Source organism: Grus americana, chromosome 21, assembly GCF_028858705.1.
Source record: "Grus americana isolate bGruAme1 chromosome 21, bGruAme1.mat, whole genome shotgun sequence".
Classification (NCBI taxonomy): domain Eukaryota; kingdom Metazoa; phylum Chordata; class Aves; order Gruiformes; family Gruidae; genus Grus; species Grus americana.
In genome coordinates, this window is record NC_072872.1 from 4,680,562 (window position 1) to 4,708,270 (window position 27,709).

The following is a 27,709-nucleotide window of genomic DNA, read 5'->3' on the forward strand; positions in this document are numbered from 1 at the left end:
TGCCGTCACTGAGGCTCAGAGAGGGACCTTAGATCCAACCACAAGTAATAGCCAGAGGGAGGGAAAGAGGAGCTCAGGTAAAGCAACTTAGGAGAAATGGAAACCATACCTCATTCTGGAAATAACACAGTATCACTAGAGACAGGCAGAATAACACAAGGGAGTAAGAAAAGCATCTGAGGGGAGGACTTGAGAACCTTGCTCTGGTAGAAACTTTTGAGCAGCCTTTTAGGCAACTTCACAGTCAATCAATTATGTTTTCAGTATTGTCTGAGGAAGCATGTAGTGGAAAACAGTATATTTAATGGTTAAAGCAAGAGCTTGAAAACCAACAACTTGCAAAGTTCCATTCCCAGCCCTGACTATTGTTTGATGCGTGACTTCAAACAACTAACTCCTCCATGTTTCAGTTGTCTCATGTGCACAAGTATACCTCATGAAGGATGTTGCAATTCTTAAATGCTGGCAAAGTGATTTGGGATCTTTGCACTCTTGCTATTACTGCTAACATGAGCATAATCTGGGAGGTGGAGGAAGCTGTGATAAATGAAAGCTTCTAGCTGAAGAGGTTGCTGAAATTAGTTGGTTTTAACTGCTTCCGTGAGTGGACGATACCAGAAAGCCAAGTACATCTTCCTGATGAAAACAAAAAATAAGCCATACATTTCTAATGACCTTCCATCACTACATTCAACTTTCTTTACTTCCAGATTCTCATCTTGAGCATGTACAGCACCCCGTGCTTAGGTGTTAAGAGACTCTCTTCGGAGAGCTCCTAAAAGATTTCCTCAGCCCTGCCAAACTACGCAATCCAAAGCTAACCCAAGGCAGAAACACACATCACTGTTAGCGACTAACCCAGGCAGCACAACTTGGCAAAGGAGGTGCAGATGACCAGATATTGCCAAGCATGCACAAATCTCTGGGCAGTTCTTAAATGCAACGACAATTTGGTCCAAGCACCAAACCTTCCGGGCCCCTGCAGGACCAGAGCCCCTCTGCCACCCCGTGGCCCCGGTCCGCACGGACACGAGTGGTTACGGTCCAATTCCCGGCCCGAGCAGAAACCCCGCTGCCATCCACCCGCCCTGCAACCGAGAGCAGCGCTGCTGCCGGCACGGCCATTCCTGCGGGGGATGCGGCTTCAAGGGCTGACCCCCAAAGCAGCGACCAGTCTACGGCCAACGCGCGGATCGCCGGGTCTTAAACCGCCCAATTTTCGTAAAGCTGAAGTGTTTTTTCTTAAGAAGAATACAGTTTGTTAAAGGAGCCCGAGGAGCGATTAGGATTTGCCGCAAACGGCACGAAGACACGCGTAGGAGCGGGACACGGAGGACAGGGCGAACCTCCACCAGCCGCGCCCGGGCCGAACTCCCGGACCCGCGGCAGGGGGATGCGCGGCGGCCCCGGCCCGGCGGGGACGGGGACGACAGGCGGTCGCTCCTCGGCGGCCGCTCCTGCCGGGCCCCTGCTCCTCCTCGCCGCCGCCAGCGGCTCCACCCGGCCCCGGGCTCCCCGGCCCCCCGCCCGGCGCTCACCTGCGCTGCTCGCCCGCGGCGGCCGGGCTCCCGGCGCGGCCCGGCCCCGGCTCCGGCTCCGGCCCGGCCCCGCTGCCGGCTGGGCGGACGGCCCCGCCCCGGCCCCGCACGCGCCCAGGCACCGTCTGCAAAGGGCCGCCCGCGCCCCGGCGTCGGGCACCGTCTGCAAAGGGCCGCGCGCCACGCGAGCGAGCGAGCACGCGCCGCCCGCAAGTGTGCGTGGGCCAGCCGTAGCCCTGCACAGCAGCAACCGTGCAAGGACCCTGCACCGGGCTGCAGTCACGGCGTGCAGGCAGCCACGCACCTGAACCCCTGCACCAGCCGTGCATCGCACACCACCGATCCCCCAGCAGCCGTTCCACACTGGGCCCCAGTAACCGTACAGCTGTAGTCGCGTGTCACGCACCAGTAACCCTGCAGCGGGGACATGGCATTGTGCACCAGTAATCCAGCACTGCGCGGCAGTCGCCCTTTGTCACGCACAGGTCACTCTAGCTGTGCGCTGCACACCGGTAATCTGTGCAGCGCTGGTTTGTGCAGCCTAGCGCACAAGATGATGCGCAACTGGCAATGCAACACCCCCAGGAGAAATCAAGCCTGGCAGCCAGGCACAGAAAACGTCCGAAGCATTACATGGCTGCCACCAGCCTGAAGCTGCTGACATCGTGCCTGCAGCAAGGACATGCTGCTGGTAACACCAGACAATAGCTCCATTACTACCAGAGCTGAAGGACCAACTATAGGACACGATATTGAAGGTAGGCCCTAAATCCACATGTATGTGTAAAACTAATCATATAGGAGATTTAAAATGGTTCTGGATTCACTCCTTCCTTGGAAAGGGCTCCTTTGACAACCTCAATCACACAATTGTTCTTTCTTCATCTGGAAGAGTTTTGTGCAATAAGGATGGGGAAGACCCCAAATCCCAAAGGAGAGTCAAGGGATTGGGAGATGAGAAGAAATGCTGCCATGGCAGGCAAGGTGGCGGCGGGGCCAAGGGAGAAGCAGGGTAGCAATAGGTTGCAACACGCCTGATCTTTCACTAGTGCCTGGTAATCACGGGAGAGAGAGGAACCAAGCACACCTTGTATGCTGGACACCAAGGACGTACAAAGTACCCTTTTTTTCCTCCCCCAACTCTTTGCACGGGTGCGTCGGCTGCAGGGGAAACCCACCCAGGCACCAAACCATCGTGCAAGGGCCCATCCCACCACAGCCCCAAGGTGCCTCAAGGGTCGGCCACTTCTCAGACACCCACCCTTTTGCACAGAGCAGCTCTCTGACTCGTCATGGGAAATTAGTGGTTCCAAAGCAGCAGCAGATGAGGATAAGAAGCGTTTCCAGTGTTCAAAAGACAATCACTCTCCTCCGTCTCATTAAATTTTCAGCAGCAATTAGATACCCAAAGACCATTTGCTCATTTGAAAAAATCTCTCTTTTCACACGTCTCCTCTTGCACTTAGGAGCGCCCACCGTACTTTGGGTCACAAATAATAAGAGATTGTGAACCTGGATTTGTGCTTTTAATTATCTCACATGGAAACAAACAGTCCTGGTATAGGACATGGTTAGCGTCGGTGCATTGCGTTGACTGGTCCTGCAATTTTACAACTCCCAGAATCACCATTTTTCCTAAAGCTTCTACTGCTGGAAGCACGTGATTAAAGTATAAATTCTTTTTTTTTTTCCCCATGTTATAATCCAAGAAAAGCTCATTATTCTTGCAACCTCTTTTTTTTTTCCTTGAACATTAGTAGTTGGCAACACAGATATCTTGCCATCAGTACAAAATGTGACTGTTAAAACATTCCTTCAACTCCATTTGAATCTACTATCACGTCTTAATGCGACCTTTTAAAGCTCAGAAACTGTCTATTTTAAATCATCAGCCCTGACATGTGTTGAAGATATTTTTAACAGATTGTTTACAGGAATTCTGGTTTCTGTTCTGCTATTTTTTTTCCTTTTCAACAGCTTTTCTATTCATCATCTCCAAGTTTCACATATAGGACTGTACTGAACACTTATAGGACATTTGCCCACATGGCCTGTGAGAAATTGGACAACAGAAACCAGAAGGGAAAAAAGTTGCAACCTGCTACATTAAAGATCCGAGACCTCCAGGAAGAACAGAAGGGAAAGGTCAGTTGTTTTTCCTCCGTGTTATTGAGAACACAACAGCGTTAACGGGTTTGAAGAAAACACTCTTAAGAAGGGCTAGTGGTATCCCCGTGGCGTTATTTCAAGTGCATCCAATATCGGGCATGCACTAGGCTTGCCAGTTCAAAAAGACCATCTCCACACCATGCCAATCTGGTAGAAATTTACCCAGAGTTGTTCACAAAACTCTGAAAGGTTAATTTTGTATTAAATTCCCTGGCCATACAGCGGGCATGTGCTCCACGTCACTTACTCTGATGAATCCACCAGAAACATGATTTCATGATCATGCCAAGTCGGGGGTCAGCCTCGCCCTGCTCGGTGAACGGTGCAGACCCCAGCCTAGTACTCACGACTGTCGCACCACGGTCCGCATTTTATGCGGGGCTCATTAGGAGAGTGCAGAGGAGAGAAGAATGGTCGCTTTTCGTGTAATTGCAGGGGCTGATCTCTGCCACAGGGACATGGCAGCTCTGTCTTCAGTTAAGAGCCCTGCAATAATAACAAATAGGCTAGAGTATAGCAACTACAGCTTGACTCCAAGCTAAGCATCAGGCAAAGAATTAAAATTGGTATCTAAAACTTATGTGGACACAGTTGTTGGATAACACAAACTGACTTTCATTTAAAAAAAAAAAAAAAATCAGTATTTGCCATGCATAAACGAATGCACTTGAAAACAAGAGGGGATATTCTCTCAGACTGCATTATAAAGGACATGCACTGCGGACTACCCAGGGCTAACAAAACTATAGACAGGAGAAAGACAAATGGACAGGAGAAAAGGGACGGCGAGTTCTCAGATATTCTGCATCATACAACTGCTGGTTGAGGGAACAAGTCTTTGCAGGATAAGGAGTGCCCAGAGCTCACAGGAGAGAGGGGAGACTCCCTACGGATGGGGATAAAAATCCTGCAGTGCTTAGCTAGGGTTAAGGACTGCTGTCTATTTTATATTTACCAAAGCCAAATCTAAAGTACAATATTCTTTTCATCTTTTGGCTGTACCCTAGTTACAATGACTCCTGAGAAGAATATCTTCTTTTTATGTCGCTTTTCTTCAACAAAGACTTTTTCAATCCCTTAGTCTTTATTATCAGTCTTTTATAGCTCCACCTCTTAGCATTTATCCTCACATCCTTTTTCAGGTTGTTTCCTCTCTTCACTGCTCCAGCTACACCGTTCTTGCACATCTGCTTACCGTCTCTGCATCCCTTTACACAAGGGACATGGGTGGAAACACTGGCTGTACAGCTCAACCATCTCCTTTCCAAATCCTTTCTCTACACCAATTTGCTGCATGAGAAATTTAGCCAACGTTCGTAACCTAGATGAGACTGCTGGTCAGCTTTTGGAGGAAGAAGGAACAGGAGGAGAAAGAGAAGGATGACAACAAGCAAGTAATGTAACCACAGCGCCTTGGTATTTACAGGAACACTTTCAATTGCCAATGGAGCACCTGGAGAGAAAAACACCATGCCTGCCCTCCTGCGTCCCGAGCCACATAGATGTTGGCAATTTTAGTCAATAGTAGCATTTATGAAGCTGCATTGACCACTTCTACAGATGAGGCTAGAAGCAGCCTCTCTCATCCTCCAATTACTGGGGTAGGAGGTAAACAAACAAATTAATGCCCCCCCTCATCAAACTCACCACAAAGCAAACAGGAAGCCAAAGCAGGTTTAGGAGAGTTGAAGCTATTTACTCCATGTGGTTAACACTACCAATAGGCGGGAAACCGCGTTTTTGCTTCAGCTACACATTTGGTCTGCAAATAGGGCCGGTAACTTGCTCTTATTTAAAAGTCAAAAGAGTTTTTTTTGGCAACAAGATCTGAAATAGGATCACAGCCACATGAAGCGTACAACATTGATCCACACCAGCTATCACAGAGGCAAGCAGCAGAGCTCGTCTGTGTAAGTACAGCCACAGGATACATCCTTTGCTGAGAAATGCCCATGGCCAAGCCAAACAGCACTTCAAGATTTGAAGATCGCTGTTTCTTTTTGCATCTTACATGAAGGGTCTCTGCTATAGCATAATGCTACACTGCTACAGGCTGTTCATTCTTTGTTGGGATTTCTTTACATATATATATATATTTGGGCCTCTAGGCTCTCTTGCAAGCAAGCAATGTGCACGCTGAAGGGAAGTTAGGATATTAGGATAAACTGTACTAAGAATTTTAACTGCAGCTTACAGCCTCCAACTGCTGTACACATTCATTTTCATGTTTTGAACTTTCCAATTCTCCATCTTCAAATAGCCAGAGCTGCCACAGCCTTATCAATTAAGATGAACTTCATAAACAACTTAATACTGCTGTATTTTACAAATGTTTATTCAAATAGAACACAACATAAAAAATGAGGGGAAGACTAGACCTTCATCATTTTGAAAATGAGTGCTAGTGCTCTAAGGAAAGCATTGACTAATTTAAACCAACTACAGATCCAAAACCTCCTAAACTTTGTTGGGGAAATTCAGATATGAATTCCCAATTTTAATGTCAAGCCCCATATTATTCATATAGCAGTCAGCGGTGCAGTAGGACATTAGCGATAACGTGCGCAAACTGCTCAACTAGCCAGAAGTATTATCAAAGCAAACGCTCATCCCAGGGAAACCAAGCTCTGATCTAGCACTGGGAGTATGACGGCACCAACCTAATTTGACATAAATTCCTGTTTGATAGGAATATAGCACTAGTAATAACAAATAGTAAATGTTGTTAGTATATTCAGAATACATGCACTTTCATTTGTACTGCTTAAAAAACTTAAATAGTACGTACTGTAAACTCTGCATACCCATGCCTTTCCTCCTTTGCTCTTGACACACAAGAAAACCAAGGCACAGAAGTGAATTGCCCAAAAAGTACATAGGGGGATGATGGAAAAATCAAGTTAGATCTCTGGAATCCTCGCTAAAGGACTTGTTTTATAAGGATAATGTAAATTTACTTGTAGAACATCTATATATTCAGTAAGGAGAAGAAGAAGAAAGAAGAAGAAAAGTGGAGGAAATGGTGACTTAAAAAGCCAGTTAGGTACAGAATAATTCTGGTTGGGAGGTGACTGGGCAAAGGACAGCAAACGCATTGAGACCTATGACTGGTGGAAGTGTGACAAGACGATGGACAACGAACCACCACAGAGCTGCAAGGCAGACAACCCCATGGTTCCTATGATAGTGCTGGCTGCTGCCAGGGCTGAGGAAGGGGAGGAAGGAGGCTGTGAGGGCACAAAGATAATTTCCCTGGGCACAGCAGCACAGTAGGAAACATGGATTTGCTGTGGCGAGCAGTGCAAGGATTGCAGGGCAGTAGCCCCTGACAGATCTCTGGAGAGAACAGAAACTAGCAAAAAGCTGTGTTGAATAAAACTGAGAGGAGAAATCCACCACAACCTTCTTAAAATGAAGACTAAAACTATCACCTCTCTCAAGAGATCCATCACACGTCTCAGGTTCCACTTTCCCCCCAGCTCAAGTCCCACAAAAATGGCACGTCCCCTGCTAAGGACAAGGTAGAGGACAAACACCACATGAGGATACTTAGGGGAAGAAACCCCAAAGGATCGCAAGCACGTTTACCAGCTTTACCCAGTATGGGTTGCATTAACCTGGGGGGACCACCGATACAGGGACAAGGGCTCTTCGCTGCCCTGGGCTGACCACCTCCTTGCACTGATAACTTGTCACATCCTGAGGCACACGTCCTTAACCACCCCTGAAACGTGCTGTTTTTCTCCTGTTCTTCATCTACGCTCAAGCAACCTTCCCAAGAAGAGGATATTTCTCTGAAGAAAAATGCGGCAGTTATTTCACAGCTTGGACTTTGGGACAGCTGAGTGCACAGTGTTATAACATGAATTGTTTTTCTTCCAAGAACAAGGCCACAGTTTGCTTGTTGATATTGTCACAAGAGATATTTCAGAGAAGAAAACCATGACAAAGCCTCAGTACATTTTTCTCTTCATTTGAGGGACATGCATTCAAACAAACTCACCAAGTGAAATCTTTCCATTAGCTGTATAGGAGCTGATGGTGAATTATTAGGGAGTGGGATTCAAAGACCTGAGCAGCCTGTTTGTTCAGAGCCTCTGAAACAGTGTCAAGCCTGGGACCCCTGAATGACAGGGAGAAGGAAGAATGATGGCAAAGATACTCAGCTCTCTTGCTGAAGACCAGAATGGCATACTTTGGTGTCCTTGCCCAGACAAAAATACTGTTTTATTTGTGTGACTACGCATTTAAATGAAGGATGCTGCAGACTTGAGAACAATGCATTCCTCCATGATTTCCCCATAAATGTTTGCAGAGGAAAAATAAGCAACAAGAACTGACCTGAGCTAGCTGCAGCAAGCAGCTGAGATTCCTATCTTGATCATCAGCGACACCACAGGACTTCTAAAGAAGAAAAGTCCCTGGAGGCAGATCTCCTTAGGAGGTTATCAAAATGAACGAGGAGGCTTCGTTTGATACCTCCTTAGATGTTTCTTCATCAGAATTTCAAAGTTACAACCTCTGCCCGTGCCAAAGTATTGCGTTAAGGAAAAAGCAAGTTCTCTTAATTGTTGGTGTTGCAAGCAGCACAACATCCCAGAAAACGGAGTGGAAGATATTAGTCAAATGCTAGATGGGAGGAGATGCTACTGACCCAGTTCTGCAAGATACGTGAAGCTACAGCTATGTCAGGGATACAGTTTGGGTTACAGACTGCAAAAGCCCAAGACAAAATAGTTTGGGGAAAACACACAAAACCAAACCAAAACCAACAAAAACTCCCGCCAAAATTACACACACACTGCTCCAAAAACCCAAGACTTAATGCTTTCAAGGATAGGAGCTGGAGTAAGGTACTCACATTCTACTCCACACACTGGCACTGATGCCACGGCCTCTAATAAGTTGTTTCACCTGTTCCTCTGTGTGCAGAATACAGATAATATTACTTCCGTGTTTCACAGGGCATTTTGTGAAGCTTTGCTGTTTGTACAAGTCATTTGAGGTCTTTAGCTGGTGGTGCTACAGAAGTTCAAAGCATCAGTGTCTCAACACAAAATACTGTTTACTTCTTATCACTTCAAAATATAATTGCATACATACACCCAGCATTTTCCCCCCCACACAAGGAATGCCTCTCAAAAACTCACTTCTATTGAAGATGATTTTTTGATACAAAACCAAAGAATGTCAAATGCAAATGGACAGAAGGTACATCCCTTCCCTGACTATCAGTTCTTCAGGAGGGACAAACAACCTTTTAAATAACCTTTTTTTTGCAATACCATTTCTTGGGAGTACTTTTTGCGGAAAGTGAGTGATCTGTGAACCCACAAATTTCCATTATGAGTTGTAAACTGCCTGTTTAACTAAACTACACTATTTAATCTTGAAATTACCGTTAGGGGATTCTGGATCCTTTACCTTGCTACCAGAAGAAAAGCAGCACCCAGTCTTCCCACACTCAGAAGTACAGTTTAAGTTCACATGAGTGTTGGGTTCTCGAAAAATATAAAACTAGACCTCAGTGATAACATCAGAGCGTTAAAAAAAAAAAAAAAGAAAGAAAAAAGTCCTTCATCCAGTTTGGGAATTTTGGGGGTCCTTATTAATTGTTTCCAGTAAGACCGGATCTTGCAAACCTTTGCGTGGGTGGGTGGCTGCACACTGAAGACAGACAGATGCAGGTGCCTGCCTGCACTAAATATTTTGCACAAACTCATGTGTTTGTTATATTTGGGTGATTTTTGTTTGTTTAGTTTTATTTGATGTTTAAAGTGTGTATTCCAAACTAAGCAACATTCAGAACCCAAACAAATATATTCTGGTTTTTATGCAGAGTGTACGTATCATGTTACAAGATGAGGCAGATGCCAGTGACAAATGCTTTAAGAATTTTTTAGCAGCCACCTGAAAAATCACTTAGAGTCAGAAATAAGTAGCAACAGCCATTGCATGAGTCATCAATGACAACAAGGAGAAAAGGAATGTGAAGGGAATTTTTTTTCTTTTTTCCAAAGTGAGAAATGGCTTTGGCTGAAAAAAATTATTTTTTTTACTGTTACCAGAGTAAAATTTCCATTTGTGAATGGGGAATTTCCACCTGAGACGTATTGCTGAAGAAGCATTTACATAGCTGGAGGTAAAACCACAACTTTTACCCTGGGAACAGTGAAGGAAAAACAAACTCTTTTTGGTAGCAGGAAAGTGCAAAATTTTTGTCCTCAAATTTTGGTCCAGAAATAGATAATGTTTGTTTTCATTAAGTCTTTAAAAATACTTAAAAAGAAGAGAAGATGTATTTCACAGAAGCAAACATTCCAGCCAGCCTAAACAGAACTGGGACTGGGAAACTGTACCAGACAAGTATTAACTATGTTAAGCAATTACTCTATATGCTACAAGGGTGAGTATGCCTCTCAAAATAAAATAAAAAGCTTCATTGTTTATTATTACAGTATAATCATTTAAAATGTGGCAGCAGCCAGGATTTGAGTGAGACTGGGTCTCCCCTCACATCAGCAGGATGCATTTAAGCATCTAAATTTGCTGCCTCAAAGGCTTTTTGCAGGTCTCACCCTGCCCCTTTCCATGACATTGGCAATGCTACAAACTCGCTGCCTTAGTTTCCCTTTCAGGACAGTGGGAACAGCAATGTTTGGTACTGGATCACTTAAGAGATAAGCGGTTTTCCTCTCCCATCTTTATTGCCGGCTTTTCTTCTATCCTCACAAAAAAAGGGAAAAACAGAGTACCACAAACTAGGAAAGTCTTTAAAATCAGTCACCTAAAACCAGAAAGATAGGAGACTCTTGTGGGAAAGTTCAGGAAAGTTGTCCAGCAGCCCAAAACCATCTGCCCCAGTGCAGAAATCAGCAGTAAGTCACAGCCCGAGGATAATTTTGGGCAGTCCTTGGGATGGATGCCCTGGCAGACGGTTTGGTCGGAAAGAGCTGCTCAGTGCTAGGCTGGTGTCCAGTAGCCTGCTACGTTTTAAGGCAAGGGTAGGAATGGACATGTCCAGCAAAGCCTAGGTGTTTTGCAAGTCCAGCTCCTCCTGGAACACCTCTAGGAATAAACCTTCTTCCTATTAGAATGCTTAGGACTGGCATCACCCTGCACATCCACGAGACGCACTTCCTATGGTAGACAACAATCAGCCTTACACTGCCATGCTGCATGAGGAGGCGCTGCCTGTGAGCACACACGTGACACGTTATAGGCACATACAAAGTAAGAGATGAACTACATGCAAAACAGCAAAGCAAGACACCCAGAAGGTGGAGTTACAATAAGCATTGTATCTAAGCTATTGACAAAAACCCCAACTCGCTCCCACATGTGTATCTTGTACCACATCCTTTTGGGTCATCTGGAATTATCATCAATAGTTGCAGAGCTTGCGTCTTTTCTCTGGGACTTGAGGAAAGAAAAAAGCACATTCTTCTGCAAAAATTGTACATCATTATGATCTGCAGACTGGGTTTTGCACATACAAGACATGCCACTTATTTCTGAGTGTACGTTGTCCAGGTCCTCATCCCAAAGGCTGCCTTTCAAAGCCAAAGCACTGCACTCCTGGTAACTCACCTTCCCTCAACGCCCATGAAAAACTGAAACAGATTTATTTACTTAAAATCTTTTCCCTTCAATTTTCCAGGAAGACCATGCTGCTCATTTGTCAGGGCTTATTTCAAGGAAAACACTCGAATACTTGCAAATTAAAGGGGGGGATAAAAGTCCCACATTTAACTGGTGCTTTAGCTGAGTCTAGCACATTAAATAAGTCATCTACTCCTAAACAGATAAAACTGTCCATATTGGCAAACACAGAATATTAATTCAATTATTAAATCAATTGAATGATGGCAGTTTCCATGTGCAGTCTTAATTGCTTACTAGAACAGTTTGTACATTTTACAGCCCTGAGTAATGAGGCTTCACCTAAGTGATTTTTCCATTTTAACAGAAGGACAGCCATGTAACACAAATTACCCCAAGCTTACACACCTTTGCATATACAACTGCTCAGTCACTTGGTTGGAAAATTGTAAAGATCTTAGACTGAATTTGATACAACTATTTCCACTAGGTCCTCAATAGCCAGCTTCTGTATTAATATGACAAGCACACAGCAACTCACCCCCCATCTCTTTTAAACAGGTACAACTTTGGTCCTATCCAGACTGCCTGGAAGTCCCTTTTCTAAATTGTCTCTGCTGTAAGCCTGTTCTGCACCAAAGACCTTAAGTCCAGCTTTACCCTGACACTAAGAGGAATAAATCATCAAACAAAAGCAGCCATAAAGCACCTGCAGCCTGTGGTGCTGGTGGGGGCTCAGCAAGACGACAACTTTGTGCTGAATTTCCCATTTTATTTCCTTGTTACCTGCAACAGACTCAACCTCTCATTTCCTTCCTCCTACCCACTTTCTGCTTAGTGTTTTGAGTGACCGGTGTAAATTAGCTACAGTGAGGAGCCAGATTTTTCAATTTGCTCTTTTTCTAAATGCCATGGGTAGAAAGACACAGAGCAGAGTCTCCTGGATAAAATGAGAAATGACAGGGGTAAGGAGAGGACAGTAACAGACACACATAGTTAGCAGAGCCCCAGGCAGCAAGAGACTTGATGCTTGGATGCCTACAGGAAGAAACCCAGGGCATGCCACTATCAAAAAGGAGTGGATTGCACCACTGAGTTCGTGCACAAACTTTGGCAAGGCAATGCTTTCAGAATTAGGCTTGGTAATTTAATGGAAAAGTTTAGTGAAATCTGTGCAGCCTCTCTGCATAAGCACCAACTTCATAGGTACGTGCTATTATGTACGGCACAGTAATACTGCCAAAGCACACTGCCAAGCCACACCGCTTTGCGTGACTTTGAGAACGAGTTGACCTGGAGTTCCCATTGGAGATACCAAGAAACACGGAAACCACTTGAAAACATAGACCAAATACAGCCATTTGCTCGAGTACCACAAGAGGGGATGTAGCTTGTTTCCAGTGACCTGACCATAAAACCCTACTTCTAGAAAGAAAAGTTTTGAAAGAATTAGCAACAAGAAACAAGGCACCAGAAAAGGGAACTATTCCGTTTACGTTAGTGTCAGCAGAGAGTCTCTCTCTACCGTCCCATTTCAAACTGCTATATTCTCAAAGAGCAGCGCGCTCACAGTGGAGAGCAGCAGGAAACCTTGCTTGCTTTGCTCTGAGAAGTTGGAGATGCCAGGTCTTGAGGTAGATGTTTTGCTGGGAAGCACTAGCTTCAACTGTCCAAAGAGCTTATGGGCACTGAACTGCCTGTAGCACGAAGACTACCATGCTTTGCAAGCATGCTTTTGCAATCCCAGCATTGTTACTATGGCGCAGATGCACATGGCTTGCAAAATTGCAAACTGTATCAGCAAGCGTCTCGGGCTATGCAGGCTGGAGAAGCGGGGGGCGAAAGCAAAACATGACTGACAATGCCTTTTGTTGTGGTTACCTATTGCTAGATGTGTGGCTCACCAGTCAGCTGCCCAGCAGGTTAACAAGCCTCCTGCAGATGTATGGCACGACACCCCAGTGAACCCCCAATGGCAGCATTTCCTGCCTGCTTCTGTGGCGACCACACACCACCCACCTGCTCATCCGGTCAGGCTCCTTTGGGACGCTCTGGGGAGCCAAGATGCTCACTAAACTGTCTAAAGAAAAGAAGCCTTTAAAGACACTTCCTCCCCACCCCAAAAGCCCCCAACAAAAATATACCTAGCCACTACACATTATGATTCCTTCCATGGCAAAAGCAAAAGAAATTCACAAGCCCTTTGACACTAAAAATATATCCTTCCTCCTCCTTAGACTTCTCCTTTTACAGAAGCGTTTCTCTTTCTGTGCCATTTCCCACCCTATCACACTTGTCTGTCTTACTAGCTCCCACCCTGGAGCCAGACAAATGCCCTCTGAAAACACAGAGCTCCAGATGATGCCATATGGGCTTTTAATGTCATGCCATTAAAACCCAAGCCACAGCACCCGCTTACAGACCATTCAGTGCTAACAGGTCATGCCCTGACTATTCCTCCATGCACATTATTTATTTACCATTGTTCTCTTCCTTCACTACTTTATTGATTGCTGCTGTTTACTCCTGTGCACTCTGCTTGTGCATCCCATGTTGGGAGGTCATATGCAGCAGTGGGGGAATGGAGGGTAGCACTGCTTTCTGTTCCTGAAACACCAGACAGTCTTTTCCCTGTGGTCACATAAATATCCACATAGCAAACTTTAAGATTGGAGTAGCTCCCTCAGATTAGCAAATGACAACAACCAAAACCAACCAACCCCTCAAAACCCACACCTGATCTTTTTTTCACTGCTGAATCAGAACCACCGAAAGCCCACAGAGATGTGAAATGTATTTTGCCAAGAGGGGAGATGCACAAGTACACACATCTGATCGCATTTACCAGAATGGCTGGTAATCACCTTTGTCTTCCCTTATCTCTGATAACAGCACCCCAGCATGTTTGGTGGTAACAGATTACTTGGCACTGGGAATTGCTCAATCCAGAGCATCACAGTATTTTTCCCTACTCCTTGTCCTGAACCTCTTTTGTGGGGTCCAGCTGACCAAAGGAGGAAGGTCAGCCCAACTTCTACTCAATTTACAAATGACAAAAAATAGCACATGAAATCCTGCTACATTGCAAAAAAGTAAAGATGAGAATACCTGACAAACTTGCACAGGAAAGAGCGCTCACACACAAGAGTCTTCCTCTTCAGGCACTTTAGACAGCAAAATGACCAGCTGTGGGACAATCAAACCTTGACTGATTTTTTTTAATCGCCTTCTCAATGATCAGTGTTTCCAGCTCATCAACAGATGGCTGTGCCTACTACCTTGGCTGTACTTTGGAGACCTCGTAGCTACGAGCTGGCATGGGTGAACATGTGTCCTGGTAGCTCTGCTCACATGTGAATTAGCAAAGACTGAATGAGTCCAGTAAACAGTGCTCCCATCATCTGGGTCCAGGGGAAAGTGGTCTTCCTCCATGCTGGCAGCACCAGGAGAAGACATTGAGTGTGAATTGTCTAGTAGTACTCTCCACTTACTCTCTTGGGATCAGTCTTATAGCAGAAAATTAAAACCAGTCACACTGCTGCTCTTATGTCACCAAAAAAAAAAAAAAAAAAAGAGGCCATTAAAAAAAGCAGCATAACCGATTCTGAAAACAATGTTTTTCTCTGCTTGAGTGAGGAGTCAGCAGCTCTGATTGCACGTGTGTAAATTCCCCCAAAGTTTCCCTGAAACTTTCCATTACAGAGAGGCAACTGAGCTCTAGTAAAGCCAGCCATTAAGTTTATGCTGATACTTGTTTATTTACTTCAATTATCTGTTAGATCTTATCACGGGTCACTGAATCATCCTCTACTACATATGTGTAGTGCTCCTTTCCTTCAAGGAGAGTCAACATCAGCAGTTCTACAGATTGCAAGTGCTCAAAATTCATCTGGCTGTAACGGAGTTTCTCCCTGCAGTGCTTCCCCCCCCCCCTCCATTTTTAGCTGGTTGCCTTATGTGAAGAACAATGTTCTGTTGGGAGGACTGGGAACTGCTAACAGACAGGCTGATTCCTTTAAAGTACAAGACAGTTGTAGCTTTTATGCTATCTCTGCGCATCATGTAGGTTTAAAAAAAAAAATCTTCTTAGGTAATACAGAAAAAGATCTTGGCAAGAGATTGCAGAGAGTCAGGTGAGAGATAGTGAGATGCAGCACTCCAGGAGGAGAGAGCATCTGCTAAATTCTAAACAGAGGTCCCTGGAAGACTTGCAGTGGGAAAGAAATCCAGGAGGATAATGACCCTAGGAATTAATCTGGAAGACATGAAAGGGCATCATCATGAAATCACCAATGAAAGTTACATTCAGCACACAGCTAAATCTTATTAACTACATCCTTGTATCACAGTAGAGAGCTCTGCCCACAAAGCAGAGACCACAGCATTACTGTGCAAAAATCATTCATATGCTTGCTGGTGGCTCTGGAGGGAACTGTAAAATGGAGAAAATTGAATCCTAGTGAAAGCCTGTTCCTGTCATTTGGGAACCCGGACTAACCAGCATTCTGGCCAGTTCCTTTACAGCCCTGGTACCAATACATATATGGAAAAGCCAGGCAATTCTTCTCGACAAGGATGTGCAAGCTGTTCTTGCCTCTCCTTATTTCACTGGTCATATCTGGTACCACTGGTAACACCTGCTGAAAAGCCATGAAAATGGCATTTAATCTGCAGGAGCCTTTGGTGGAAGCCAAGAGCGGGCAGCTTAAATGAGGAGATGTCCCCTCCCTCCTTGCCCTGCTCTAATGTGCATGCAAAGCTCACACATTAATTTTTCATCTCTCTCCCCAGCCACTGATTAAAGGGACGCCTTACCCAATTCTCCTTCCTTGTCTATCTCCAGTGAAGTCCTATCTTTCCATGCTTTGGCAGCTGTTTTTCTCCACCTCCCTGCCCATTTGCCTGCTGTTGTTTTGCTAATTATTTTTACAAGGCTCAATAACTGATGCAATCTTTCCCATTTTTTCATCTCCTTCCTACAGCACTGTCTGGCAAGCAAGGAACTCCACAAGCAGCTGTGCTCAGTTGGTTGCCCATCCGCCTCCTGCGGAGAGGGACCATTGCCAGAACAAGACTTTGCAATCTAATCCTCTATTTACCTTTCTCTGGACTCTGCAACTGTTACCCAGAGGAGCAGCTTTTGAAGTCACTTAACAACATGTGAGCTCTGATGTCACCAATAAAAACAGCATCTCAGAAAGACCTGCTTGTGTCATGCCTTGAACCAAAGTTATCTGCAGCCATCTAGCTCCATTCCTCAAAAATTTTTGCTTCTAGAGAATTTATCTTTGACTCACTGGCAGACAAGGAAGCACCACAGTGATTTCAGATTAAAAATCATCTCCCATTATGCAAGAATCATACTGCCTAGAGCACAGGACTCCTTGTGCCTGTCTCTAAAGTGCGTGGCATTGAACGAGAACACAGATCAGATACTGATCCTATACGGTACAATCCTACAAGTTATTCATCTATCAAAGATGAATTATGGACTTCAGTAGAGCGAGTAGAGACTCACTCATGTCAAGTCTTTGTGAGACTGGAAAAAATGTTTTCAAACAACATTGTTAACAAGTCCTGTTCAGGAGAGGACTGCTGTAGGTTTGACTCAAGCAGCACACCTCACCCCAATGATATCCTAGAAATAGCTTTCTTCACATTTTGCATTTTACTGATGATCAAACAGAGCATTTCCCCCCTCTCAGAACAGAGGGGAGAAGACATAGCACTAACTACAGGAATTACACTAACTAGGAGAGTTCCTAATGCAACTTCTTTGTTTTCTATGAATGCTGTCAGGCATCAGAAAAACAGAAGTCACAGCTCTCAAGAATTTCAGTTCTTTGCAAACCGTTAGCAATTATTGTCTGGGTCACTGTTTGGGAATCACTTCTCTGAGCAGTTCACTATCATCCAGCCTTCGGACAAGCTGCCAGCTGCCTAAGGTCACAGAAAGGCAAGGCAACTCATAACCGTTGCACTTCGAACTAGATGCCTGCTCATTTCACACACTAAGCAAACCCGGACTGCATGGGGGTTTTAAAGCATAAAATCCCAAATTCTGCAGAAATCGGCACTGGTGGTTCATCTTTCAGCATTAATCTGACACTGATTGCATCTGACTCATTATCACAAGATGCCCAAATATAGGACAAATTCTAGTTTCGTCCATTCAAGAGCAGATGAGGAAGGCAGCTGCCAAAGAGGAAGATTAATGGGCAGTTCTGCTGCAATCACGCAGCACTGAGCAATGCATTTCTGAGGAGCACATGCCTACCACAGCACCACCTCCTCAGAGAGCCATTTTTGTGGTACACAGCCACAGGATCACACCCAGAGAAATACAAAAGCATGCAGTGCCTTTTCCAGAGCCTCTTCCAGAGCCTGCACCCAAACCTTTTGCGAGCATCGCCAGAGGCTTCTTCCAGACCGCTAACCTCCACCCCCTGTCCTTCTTGCTGCTTGCAGTTTGTTGTTTCAAAGAGCAGTGGTGTGAAAAAACAGGAAGCCATGCAGAGGAGAGAGAGAATACAGATTGAGGCACAAAAGTGCAGCAGCACCAGCTCCCCTAACATGCACCCCACCCCCTCTTCCCTTCCCACCCCCTTACCACAGGCCACGTTCTTGGTGAGAAACACCGTACTTGCTCTTGACGGGAAACTGGTTACGGAGTTGCACGGCCAGAGAGCCACTGAGGGAGGGGAAATCCAGCAGCACCGAGGGAAACGTGTCTCACCAGACTCTGCTGGTCTTGGGGGCGGGTGGGAGTGCAGCTGATATCGAGAGACCCACACTAAACCCACAGGTATCGGAGGTTCCTGGAGAGCCTGCTACACTTCACTATCAACGTGAGTCCTAGCACACACCATCCACTCCTGTATGGTGGAAGAGGCAGCACTGAGTGCAAAAGTCTCCCACTATCACATTCTCTTCTTTAGGAGGCTGTGCTGATGGGGATGGCTGGGTGCAACCTCTGACCATGCAGCAGCCCTGCATCTTGCAGCCAAGTTCTGGAAATGCTGCAGGAGCGAGGCAGGCAGAGGGCCTGCTCCAGATCTACCCAGGGCTCTGCAGCCTCCTGCCATGCTGAGAGAGATGCCACACTGACTGCAACCAGCAACTGCCCTCCAGCACAGAGAATAAGAACCAAGGACTTTGGGGAGGGGAGAACAGACTGGAGAGGGTACAGCACACCCAGAGCCTCTGGGGGAACAGGAGCTGTACCTTACCTCCCTCCAGATAATGCATGAAGCATCATTTCCCATACCTCCCCTCTCTGAGCTCCTTTGTTGCTGTCACTGGGAACTGGGATTGCTCCTTGCCTCCCCTTCTCTTCTCCTGTGTTACTTATCCCTTGCTAAGGTAGCTGGCCTTTCCACTGCCACTGTCAGCCACAACTCTGAGCACACTAAGTTCAAGAAAGTCAACAAATTCTGTTGCGATTCTTGTAGGCTGAAGAGGGATTTTTGAAGGGAGACGCAAGACTGAATTGTTGCTCATTTGTCCCTTTTGCAGCAGGCCACTCACAGCTATTACCTTGGTTTTTAAAGCTCGCCTCTCTTTGTAGCTTGGATAGGGGATTCTTGGTCCCCCATGCACAGGAAAAGTCCTAAGGCTAGACTAGCTTTAGGAGGTAACACAAGACTAATTCCTGCTCTGAAGGTCCTGGGGCCATGAAGTAAAAAGAACAGGTCAAAACAGGCACTGTTCCACAGGCAGCTCTGCATCCATTTTATGCTCTAAATGTCAAGGAAAAGTATGTAAATCCCTTGGTCCCCAAGAGTTCAGATTTGCAGCCTCAAATATCTACTGAGGACCATTCTACAGGCTATTTGAGCTTCATCTATGACCTATTGCATTTGAATGGCTCTTAGCACCATTTTTACACCCATATATATATAACATGTTTAAGGAATAAGGATTCTGAGTCGCATTTATCTATTGAAGAGGGACAGTGGATCAGCTTGTCTGCAGCTCTCAGCACTCGCAGCTCTCCCAACTCACACTCTGTTGGCAGCTTCTGACAGAAAAGTTTCTATTTTGCAAGAGTCTTCATTATTCACACCCTTATCTTTTCAGTCTTCTATACAAGAGATTAAAGGGGTGGAGATGATGAAACAACAGTTAGGGGTGAAAACATTAGTAGGGGACAGAAAGGCCAAGCAAATCACCAACACACAGACACACACCCTGGCTTCTATTTCATATAAAGTATTTCCAACTTTATCTCTGTACGTAACCATATCTGTGTGTATGTCAACCAACTAACTGGATAAAAAAAAAAAAGGAAAAGGAGCAATGTCATGGGAATCCTGGTATGCTGAAAGCAAGAGGAAAAGCCAAACACAAAGCACAGCTTGGCTAGTTTTTCTGGAGATGGGTGCTCAAAATTTAAAGCAAATGCCGGTGGGATAAGCCCGCACAACCTGAGCCATAGTGGGTAACAGTTCACAATATGAAGCCACAAAATGATCTAGCACAACCCATGGTGAGTGACAGCTCAGGAACAGTTATAGGCCTTAACATGTTAAAATATCAGCATGGTATCTCCCTACACCGCACTTAGCTTGGATTTTGTCACTCAAAATCTTTTACATCTGTACTAATTCAGCACTGTGCACAGGTGAATTGTCCCTCTTTTCTACTGTTAATAACAGATAAAACCACTGTTTTAATTGCTAAAACCAAAAAGGGAAGGAGTGAAGACAGATGTGAGGCAACACAATGGAAAAGAATGAAACAATCTGATATCTACTGGTGGGAAAGGGGAATGCAATATTTCTTTAGTCATTTTCAAAGCCTCTGTATTGCTTGCAAAAGGATATGCTGTGCTGTGGTTTATTTATAAAACCTATAAGAATGTTGACCCAAGGCTATAACTTGAAGAAAAAAAGCAGAGGTCAAGTTTTCTAAATGCCATCACAAACCCCGGAGAAAGAGACTCACTAATAAGACCCTCTGCTGTTAGAGGGATGCAAAACACAGGAGAGGCCCCAGTGCTTCTGAGCTGCTAAAAAAAGCCATGCAAACCATGAATAATCCCCCTGGTTTAAGTGCAGCCAACACTGCAGTTTTCTGTTCCAGCCACAGAAGCAAGGCGGGGAGTGGGGGGGCGTGAGAGCGCCTCAATGAGACTGAAGGGGATTCCCAGCACCTCCCTTTGTTGGCAGAGCTAGCCAGCCAGCCTTCCTAGGCAATTCAGTTTCTTGCCTTTTTATATAACTAATGAAGAGACATGCTCCTTCAAGCAGTGGTTCACAGCAGGGCCTTCATCTAAATGCTCTGAATCATTCTTTGGAAGAGACCATCTCTGCTGACAATTGAAGGAGCCTCCGGAGAAGGCAGACAGCTACAAGACATGATTAACTCTTCCACGGCATTCACATCAAGACATCCATGTAAGAGACCTAACTATTTGCTATTGGCACTGTGGCTCATTATCCAAACCTGCTCAAAAAAAACCAACAAAAAAACAACCACAAAAAAAAAAAGGACAAAGCGGGTGCAATAAGGAGCACGAGAGAAGGAAAAACAAGGCCCCTTACAACATGGTGCGCAACCCAAATACTTAAATTTCACCTACAACTGACCGGACCTGCCCATAGGCCCCATCACCTTAAGAAAAATTAATCAAGCCCAGCACGATGGGGACGCTGCTGGGAGGGGGCGAGCAGGAGCAACCACTGCAGGTGAAAATGGCAGTTGAACTTGTATTCCCATCTCCATTTGCAGACTTTTAGAACCTCCCTTTCACATTGCTCCAGCGTGTATTTATTGTTTCACTTTCCAGAGGGGATGGAGATGCAGAGATCTCACTAAAGACCTCTTTCAGCCTCATTAATGACGATCCCCGACGTCGGTATGCTGGCACGAACGCACCACCTAGTGGCAATCACAAATGGAAAACCTGTGGAACCAACGAAGTACTGGCAAATAAATGACGCTTACCGATTTAAACAGGCTGCTAAAAGTAACGAAGGGCCAACATGACACGTGAACCCACTGGAGAGAGAAGACAAAACTCTTTACTCTTCTGGGTGTCCTCAAAAACTTGATAGACCTGTATATTTTTTAAGAGAGATGAAAATCAAGAGCTGAATCAACGTAAAATTCCTGCACCTATAATCACCTTGTATAATTTGACAATATTATTGGTTCAGAGAACTCCTGTGCCCATTTATTCACAATGTTCATCTTAAAATAGGATTTAACTGGAAACTTGAGATGACTTTCTTATGCTTTGCCTGATGTATTATATTCTGTTTCACAGTCTCTACCGCCTACAAGACACTCAGCATTTCGTGCATCACATACAACTTCTTATCCACTGCACAAAGGCACTAGCTAGCACACTACTGAATTTAGTTTTTGCCTGCCCTATGGTTTCACAGCACAACTACTGTGCAACCAGAGCCTCACAGATACAACGAAGCCACATATTTTCACACAAGTAAGTGTGGAAATGTATACACCAGGCTTTGGACAGGGACAGTCTTGTCTTTACTGTAGTACTGCCACTATCCCTTTAGATCTTTGCCACTTAATCCTAAGAAATTGGTCTTTTCAACAAGAAGTGGTGCTCAAATTTCAAGAAAGAAAATTTATCTTAGGACTTAGAAGTCCTATTTCTAATACACTGTATTATCTTTCAGTATTTAGCTCCATCTGTACCTATTTCCTGTTTTTCAGGAACCTAACATATAAACAGAGCTCTTACTATGTATTTGCAATGATATAAAGCTTGGAATATCATTTCTAGTGTCTCTACTGCAGTTGGTGAATAAAACTGAGGCCTGTGTACTGACCGCAGTTTCCTTTTCTAGACAGTAAACATTTTTTTGGATAGAAATGCCAGGGGTCTGAATGCTATAACTGTGAAGATTATTACACAGAAGTCTGTTGGTAAACTACAGTTATAATTAAATACATCCAGAAAAGTTAAAATCTAGAACTGCTTCAGGAAATCCTGAAGACTTAACAAAAAAACCAACAAAACAAAAACACCCCACCTCCAAACACCAAGAACACCTCCCTCCCCTCCCCCAACCCCTTTAAAGCCAATGTTATTTGGGAAGATCATTTATTTACTCAGAACCACACACAAAGATGAAGGATAAGACAGTCTTTGAAGGATTTCAGACATACGAAAGAACTTTCAGCTACTACATCAGCAAAGACAGGGGATTAATAATAAATTAGCTGTTCACAAATTTAAGTGCAACTGTAGAAGTCCAAATTGAAACACTTTTAAATGCTTGATATTCAAAAATCTTGAGTATCATTTGTGCAGGACCCAAATTCACTAGTTTTGAAAACCTTGGACCAGATGTATCTAATAATTTCCACTGTGCTCATCATCTCTTGTGTGAGAATGTGACTCTAGTGTCTGAGGCATCCAGAGTCATCTGAAAGTTAAAACAGAAAGTAACAACAACCAAAAAAAAGCCACAAAAAACAACACCAAAGTCCACTTTTGAGTCTGACATACCTTATTTCTTGCTACACGCAGGATTACAGGAGCTGGACAAGCATATAGTGCCGTAAAGTGCTTGCTTACTTGTCAGGTGCTGTAAATGGTTATAAAAATAAACTATCTTTTTGCCCTGCCACTCTCGGCTGGGTCCTGGCCCAGGACTGGAGCCTGTGGCTGCTACCACAGCACACAGTAAGTAAAAATTGCAACAAGTATTTCCCTCTGAACCCACACAAAGCCAACCCTGGCAAGCGCCTCATGCGCCACAGGCACGCAGACTTCCAGAACCACCTGGGCTGTTTTCTTCGGCCTATAAAATTCACTTTATACCCTCTTTGTAATCTCTTATTTTCAAGGGGAATTACAGGGGCAGGAGTGATCTTTACTTAAAGGGCACATAAAAGTAGCCTTACATATGCATTTGGCGGGAGTACACACAAGACAGCACCCACAGTTGGGAAGGCAGGGAGCACCCCTCACACGCCCCAGCGTGAGGGTGCCAAGTCATAAAATAGGCCATTATAGAAGTGAAAAACAGCCATCACTTACCCCAGTCCATTCTCTGCCCCACAACTGCTGGGGTCGCAGGCAGCTTTGCTCCAAAAGCAATCCCCAGTTCAGGTCTGGCTTCCACACAGATGGACGCACCTTGCAGAAACCAAGAGCTAGCAGGGACCCACGGGCTCACCAAATATGGATCCCAGGTGCAAGGAGAGCTCTCAGCCCCACCACAGCTCACCGAGACCAGAAGTGCCCCCAAAGAAGCTTCTGGGCCTCATTACACAGATGAGCTGCAGCTGCATGTGCTCCCAGCTAGGCAGGCTGACCCTGGACCTCTGGGTAACACCAGGTTACCTCAGAAAAATTATTAACTGGCCCTTCAGAAACTGGAGCAGCTGTTGCCCCTCTCCGAGAGAAGGTATTCCACATAAAAAAAACCCCAAAGAAGGAGAAGCCTTCTCAAAAAGCCACCGCTTGGGCCTAGACTTTGCAGCCTGCACTGGGCGTAGATTGTAGACTTTACTGCGTTCATGCAGGAGGGCACAATTAGCACAATTAACATGACCCAGACTGGGACCGAGACACCCTCCTGAGAGCCTGCAGCCCGCAGGTGACAGAAAACCAGTAAGAAGCACTAAGAGCAGCACACGGAAATCCTTATGTGTATAACCAACCTTCTGCGCAAATCATCACCTCCCCAAAGGAATTGGGATGGATTGAGCACAGCTCTTGGCAAAAACAAGGGAGGTTAAGACTAGGAAGGAGAAGTACAGGTGTTTGGCTTAAACTGAGCCTGGGGAAGGGGAGGAAAGGCATTTCCCTAAGTGTATCGTTGTGTATGGGGTTTTTTTTCCCAGTACCTAAATCGGTGACCAGAAGCTGTACTAACTGGCAATAAAGTCAATTAAGGAAAAATTCCCCAAGTCAAGACTGTTTTGCCTGCAACAGGGCCACGGCCCACCACAGGGTTTCTAAGGACACCCCATGCACTGGACCTTTACCTGGCAAAGAGAAAATCAGAAAATCCAGTTCTTTGTGGGGATGGGGTGTGATGGAGCCAGTGAGCAAGGGCGCCTGTCCCAGTGGCACTACAGTTAAGGCCATAGAGAAAACCCTGAGCAAGTCTCCTCCAAGACTCGATTTCTTTCTACTTCTAGCTCTGGAGATCCAATGAAAGCACGCACACACAGACAAAACCAGACACATTCACCCTTCACAAGTTATCTACACAATAGAGTAGGAAGAAGATACTATTGGGGTCCAGATCCATCTTTCTAACACTGGCTACACCACACTTTAAAAGTAGGACGGCACAATTAGCTTACACACAAGCAGTTAGTTTATGTCTGAAGGCATAATGAGTCCACGCAGGAGCTAAAAGTTCATGCATAAAGCACACAAACAGTTCATGCACAAGGGCAAAGTTAGTTTATGCATAACCGAACAACTACTTAATACCTGGGCAAATAACTAGTTAATGCACGAGCGCAAGATAAATTTAACGTGTGACTGTGGACATTTTCACTCTTTACACGTTACCTATGGCGGAACAGGAAGAAATACCAAAAGAAGAAATACTGGGTCTATTTGTACTAACGACAGCTATACCATGCCCAGAAGGCAATTCTATTTGAACCAAAACAATTATCCAAGAAAACAGATTGATTAGTTCTTTGTATGCACACCTCCATTTATTATTTTAGAATAAAATGGGAGTCGTTTAAAAGAAAACAGTTATTACTCTTTTGAGCTCTGGAGAGTAAGGTCTGTTTTATGGAAAAGACAATTATCAGCTGAAACATCATCAGATTCAGTAACCTGCATATGGTGCTTAGCTGACAAAGCAAGCTGTGAGAAGCACACACCAAGTCAGAATTTCAGAAACTCTTCCTATTTTCATAATTATGTGCACAGTGGAATTAATGGAAGTGCAGAGGTCAAGTTTAATGCCCCAAATTCACCAGCTGTAGTTTCACATACGTGTATCGTTCACATATGCTCTAAGCCGCAGCAGGGTCTTAAAAACTTTGCTGATACAGAACAGAACCATACATTATTTAAAACAAAAACCCTAGAAGAATTTGTTTCCATTGCACGGAAACTTACCACCAGCTTCAAAATGCGACAATTCTTATGTACTTGCATTCCACTTTGGGCACTGAACTGATTTTACAACCAAAGTTTTTCAAAGTATAGCAAGTAGTTTAGTGTTCAAGATTATCAGGGGCTACATGAAAAATGAGACAGAGAACAAAAAGCAACCTGAAAAATGATAAAACTGCAGTATCTTTAATACGTTGGCATCCTGTAAGAACAACTGTAAAGTCGTTGCCCCAGGTAAATCTAACAATGTTTCCAGCATTGTGTATATCATATTGCTCAAATTTAAAGATGACATTCAGAATCACTTTGTAAGTATAAGAAAATATAAAATGACTATAAAACTGGATTTAATTTGCACCTTCTTTCAAGGATCACCAAGAAAGCATCAAAATAGTTTAAGTACTTTCTGAAGCCACAACTCTCAGGAAGGACAATTTATTAAAGTCATAAAATATAACATTCAAGTGCTGCTCTTCACATAACAGTGTTTGAACTCTTCTCTCCTTTAAACCACCATTCTTATTAGAAGCACATTTTGTGTCTGAACACTTATTTCGAGGGAAAAGCACAGAAACTACTCCCTTCGAAACTGAAAGGCAAAAAGACTCTTACATAGTAATTAGAGCATCATTTATAAGAAACATGTTAAGAATTAACATATGTAAACATATATAACAAGCAACAATATAATACAACCTTTTAGTGTGTGAAAAATCCCAGAGATTCTCTTTAAATACAAACTAACAATTACTCCAAAGATCTTTGTGTTTTGTTGGGGGGTCCCCCAAACCAAAAAATACATATATTGCTTTTTCATAAACCTTGAAAGAAAAGCTCCAAAATAAGTTTAAGGACACTTGAAAAAATAACTTCCCTGCGTGAACCAAGTTTCGCTTTTGCAAGGAGTAGCATCTGCATGACTCTTCATGTACTTTCAGATTTGAGAAGATACTGATTAGCTTGGCTCAAGTTCTGCAGCCCTCCTTCAAGCAAGCCTGAAGGTTCAAACAGCAAAATCATGCCCCCCCCTCCCCAAATCCAAACGGATAAAGCAGAACAGAAGCACAATTCACACTCCTCACAGCGTAGGAGTCAAACAAAGCGGCACATCTTCGTCACTGCAACTATTTCTTCTGAAGAAAGCCTTTAACCAGCAGCAGGGCTGCTGTACGAACAGGAACTTTTAAGATCCATCTTCCTTCAAGCATTTCCCACAGCAGAGCCTTTTTAAGTCACTTTTTCAGAAATTCAGTCGAGATGCAGAAGCACCCCGAAACCCGCAACAGCAAGCCGACTCCAGCTCTGCCAAGCAGAGCAGCGCCCGTCCCAGGGCAGCGCATCTCCCGTCGGGGACTTTATTTAAAGGAGGGGGGCAGCTTTGCCCCAAAATCGCAGGTTCCCCCAAGATCCAGGTCTGCCGGGCGCAGAGCCGCCCTCGCCCCGGCGCCGCCGGGAAGCGGCCAGGCTGGCAGCCCCTGCGGCGGCCCCAGGAAGGCGGGCGGGCCCCAGCCGGGCAACTCGCCGCAGCGGCAGCCGCGGGGCAGCGGCAACGGCAGCGCCGCGCAGGGACCGTGCGGGCAGGCGGCGGGGCCGCCGGCGAGCGGCGGCGGGGGCAGCGGCAGCGGCCAGGGCGCGGTGGCTGGGGGCGGCGCGGCGGGGGGCGGCGGCGGGGGAGACGGACGGCGCGGACGGCGGCGGCGACGGCGGTAGTCGCCCTCGGGGAACATGTCCTGGAAGGCGGGGTCCAGCGCCCAGTCGCCGCCGCGGCGGGGGGCGGCGGGGCCGTCGCGGCGGGGCAGGCGGCGGAAGCAGGGGTTGAGGCTGAGGTTGTGGCGGACGCTGTTCTGCCAGCCCTTGGGGCCGCCGCGGTAGTAGGGGAAGCGCCCCGCGATGTAGGCGTAGATGCCGCTCAGGGGCAGCCGCTGCTCGGGGCTGGCCCGGATGGCCATGGCGATCAGCGCCACGTAGGAGTACGGCGGCTTCTGCAGCGCCTCCGCCGAGACCGGGCTGCCCGCCGCCGCCCGCGACTCCCCGGGGTCCGCTTCCCCCATGGCCCCGCGCTGCCGGCCCCGCTGCTGCCCCTCTAAAGCCTCTCTCTTCCCCGCCTTCCCCTTCCCCTCGACCCGGGGCTGTTTGGGGTCGCGGGCGGGTCAGGACGTCGCTTTCGGGTCGCAAACCCAAATACTGAGGAGCGGGTCAAAGGCAGCGCCGGGACCCCCCGCCCGGGCCAACGGCGGCTGCGGAGGGGGGGGGGGGGGGCGACGACGGGACTGCGGGAGGGGAGCGGCCCCGCCGGCCCCTTGCACGACAGGGAGGGGAGCTC

At 45.7% G+C, this 27,709-nt stretch overlaps 2 protein-coding genes across 9 annotated transcripts in view; both read right to left on the reverse strand.

Moving 5' to 3' along the window:
- Nucleotides 1-27,709, reverse strand: part of PIK3CD (phosphatidylinositol-4,5-bisphosphate 3-kinase catalytic subunit delta) — a 65,428-nt gene that overhangs the window by 31,817 nt on the left and 5,902 nt on the right. Inside the window, exon 5 of one of the 8 annotated variants that reach the window (XM_054849683.1) lies at nt 21,258-21,369. The exons of 2 other annotated variants lie outside the window; for them this stretch is intronic. The gene's annotated coding sequence lies outside the window, so the exon portion shown is untranslated. Of the gene's footprint in view, nt 1-1,538; nt 1,794-1,842; nt 1,864-8,568; nt 8,587-17,705; nt 17,798-17,919; nt 17,937-21,257; nt 21,370-27,709 lie in introns of those variants that run through there. 5 more of the 8 variants (XM_054849691.1, XM_054849687.1, XM_054849688.1 and 2 more) reach the window with 5 other exon arrangements.
- Nucleotides 25,477-27,440, reverse strand: LOC129215827 (forkhead box protein E3-like). The gene has a single exon (XM_054849700.1). The coding sequence runs from the start codon at nt 27,435-27,437 to the stop codon at nt 26,742-26,744; it is 696 nt and encodes a 231-aa protein (XP_054705675.1). The 5' UTR covers nt 27,438-27,440; the 3' UTR covers nt 25,477-26,741.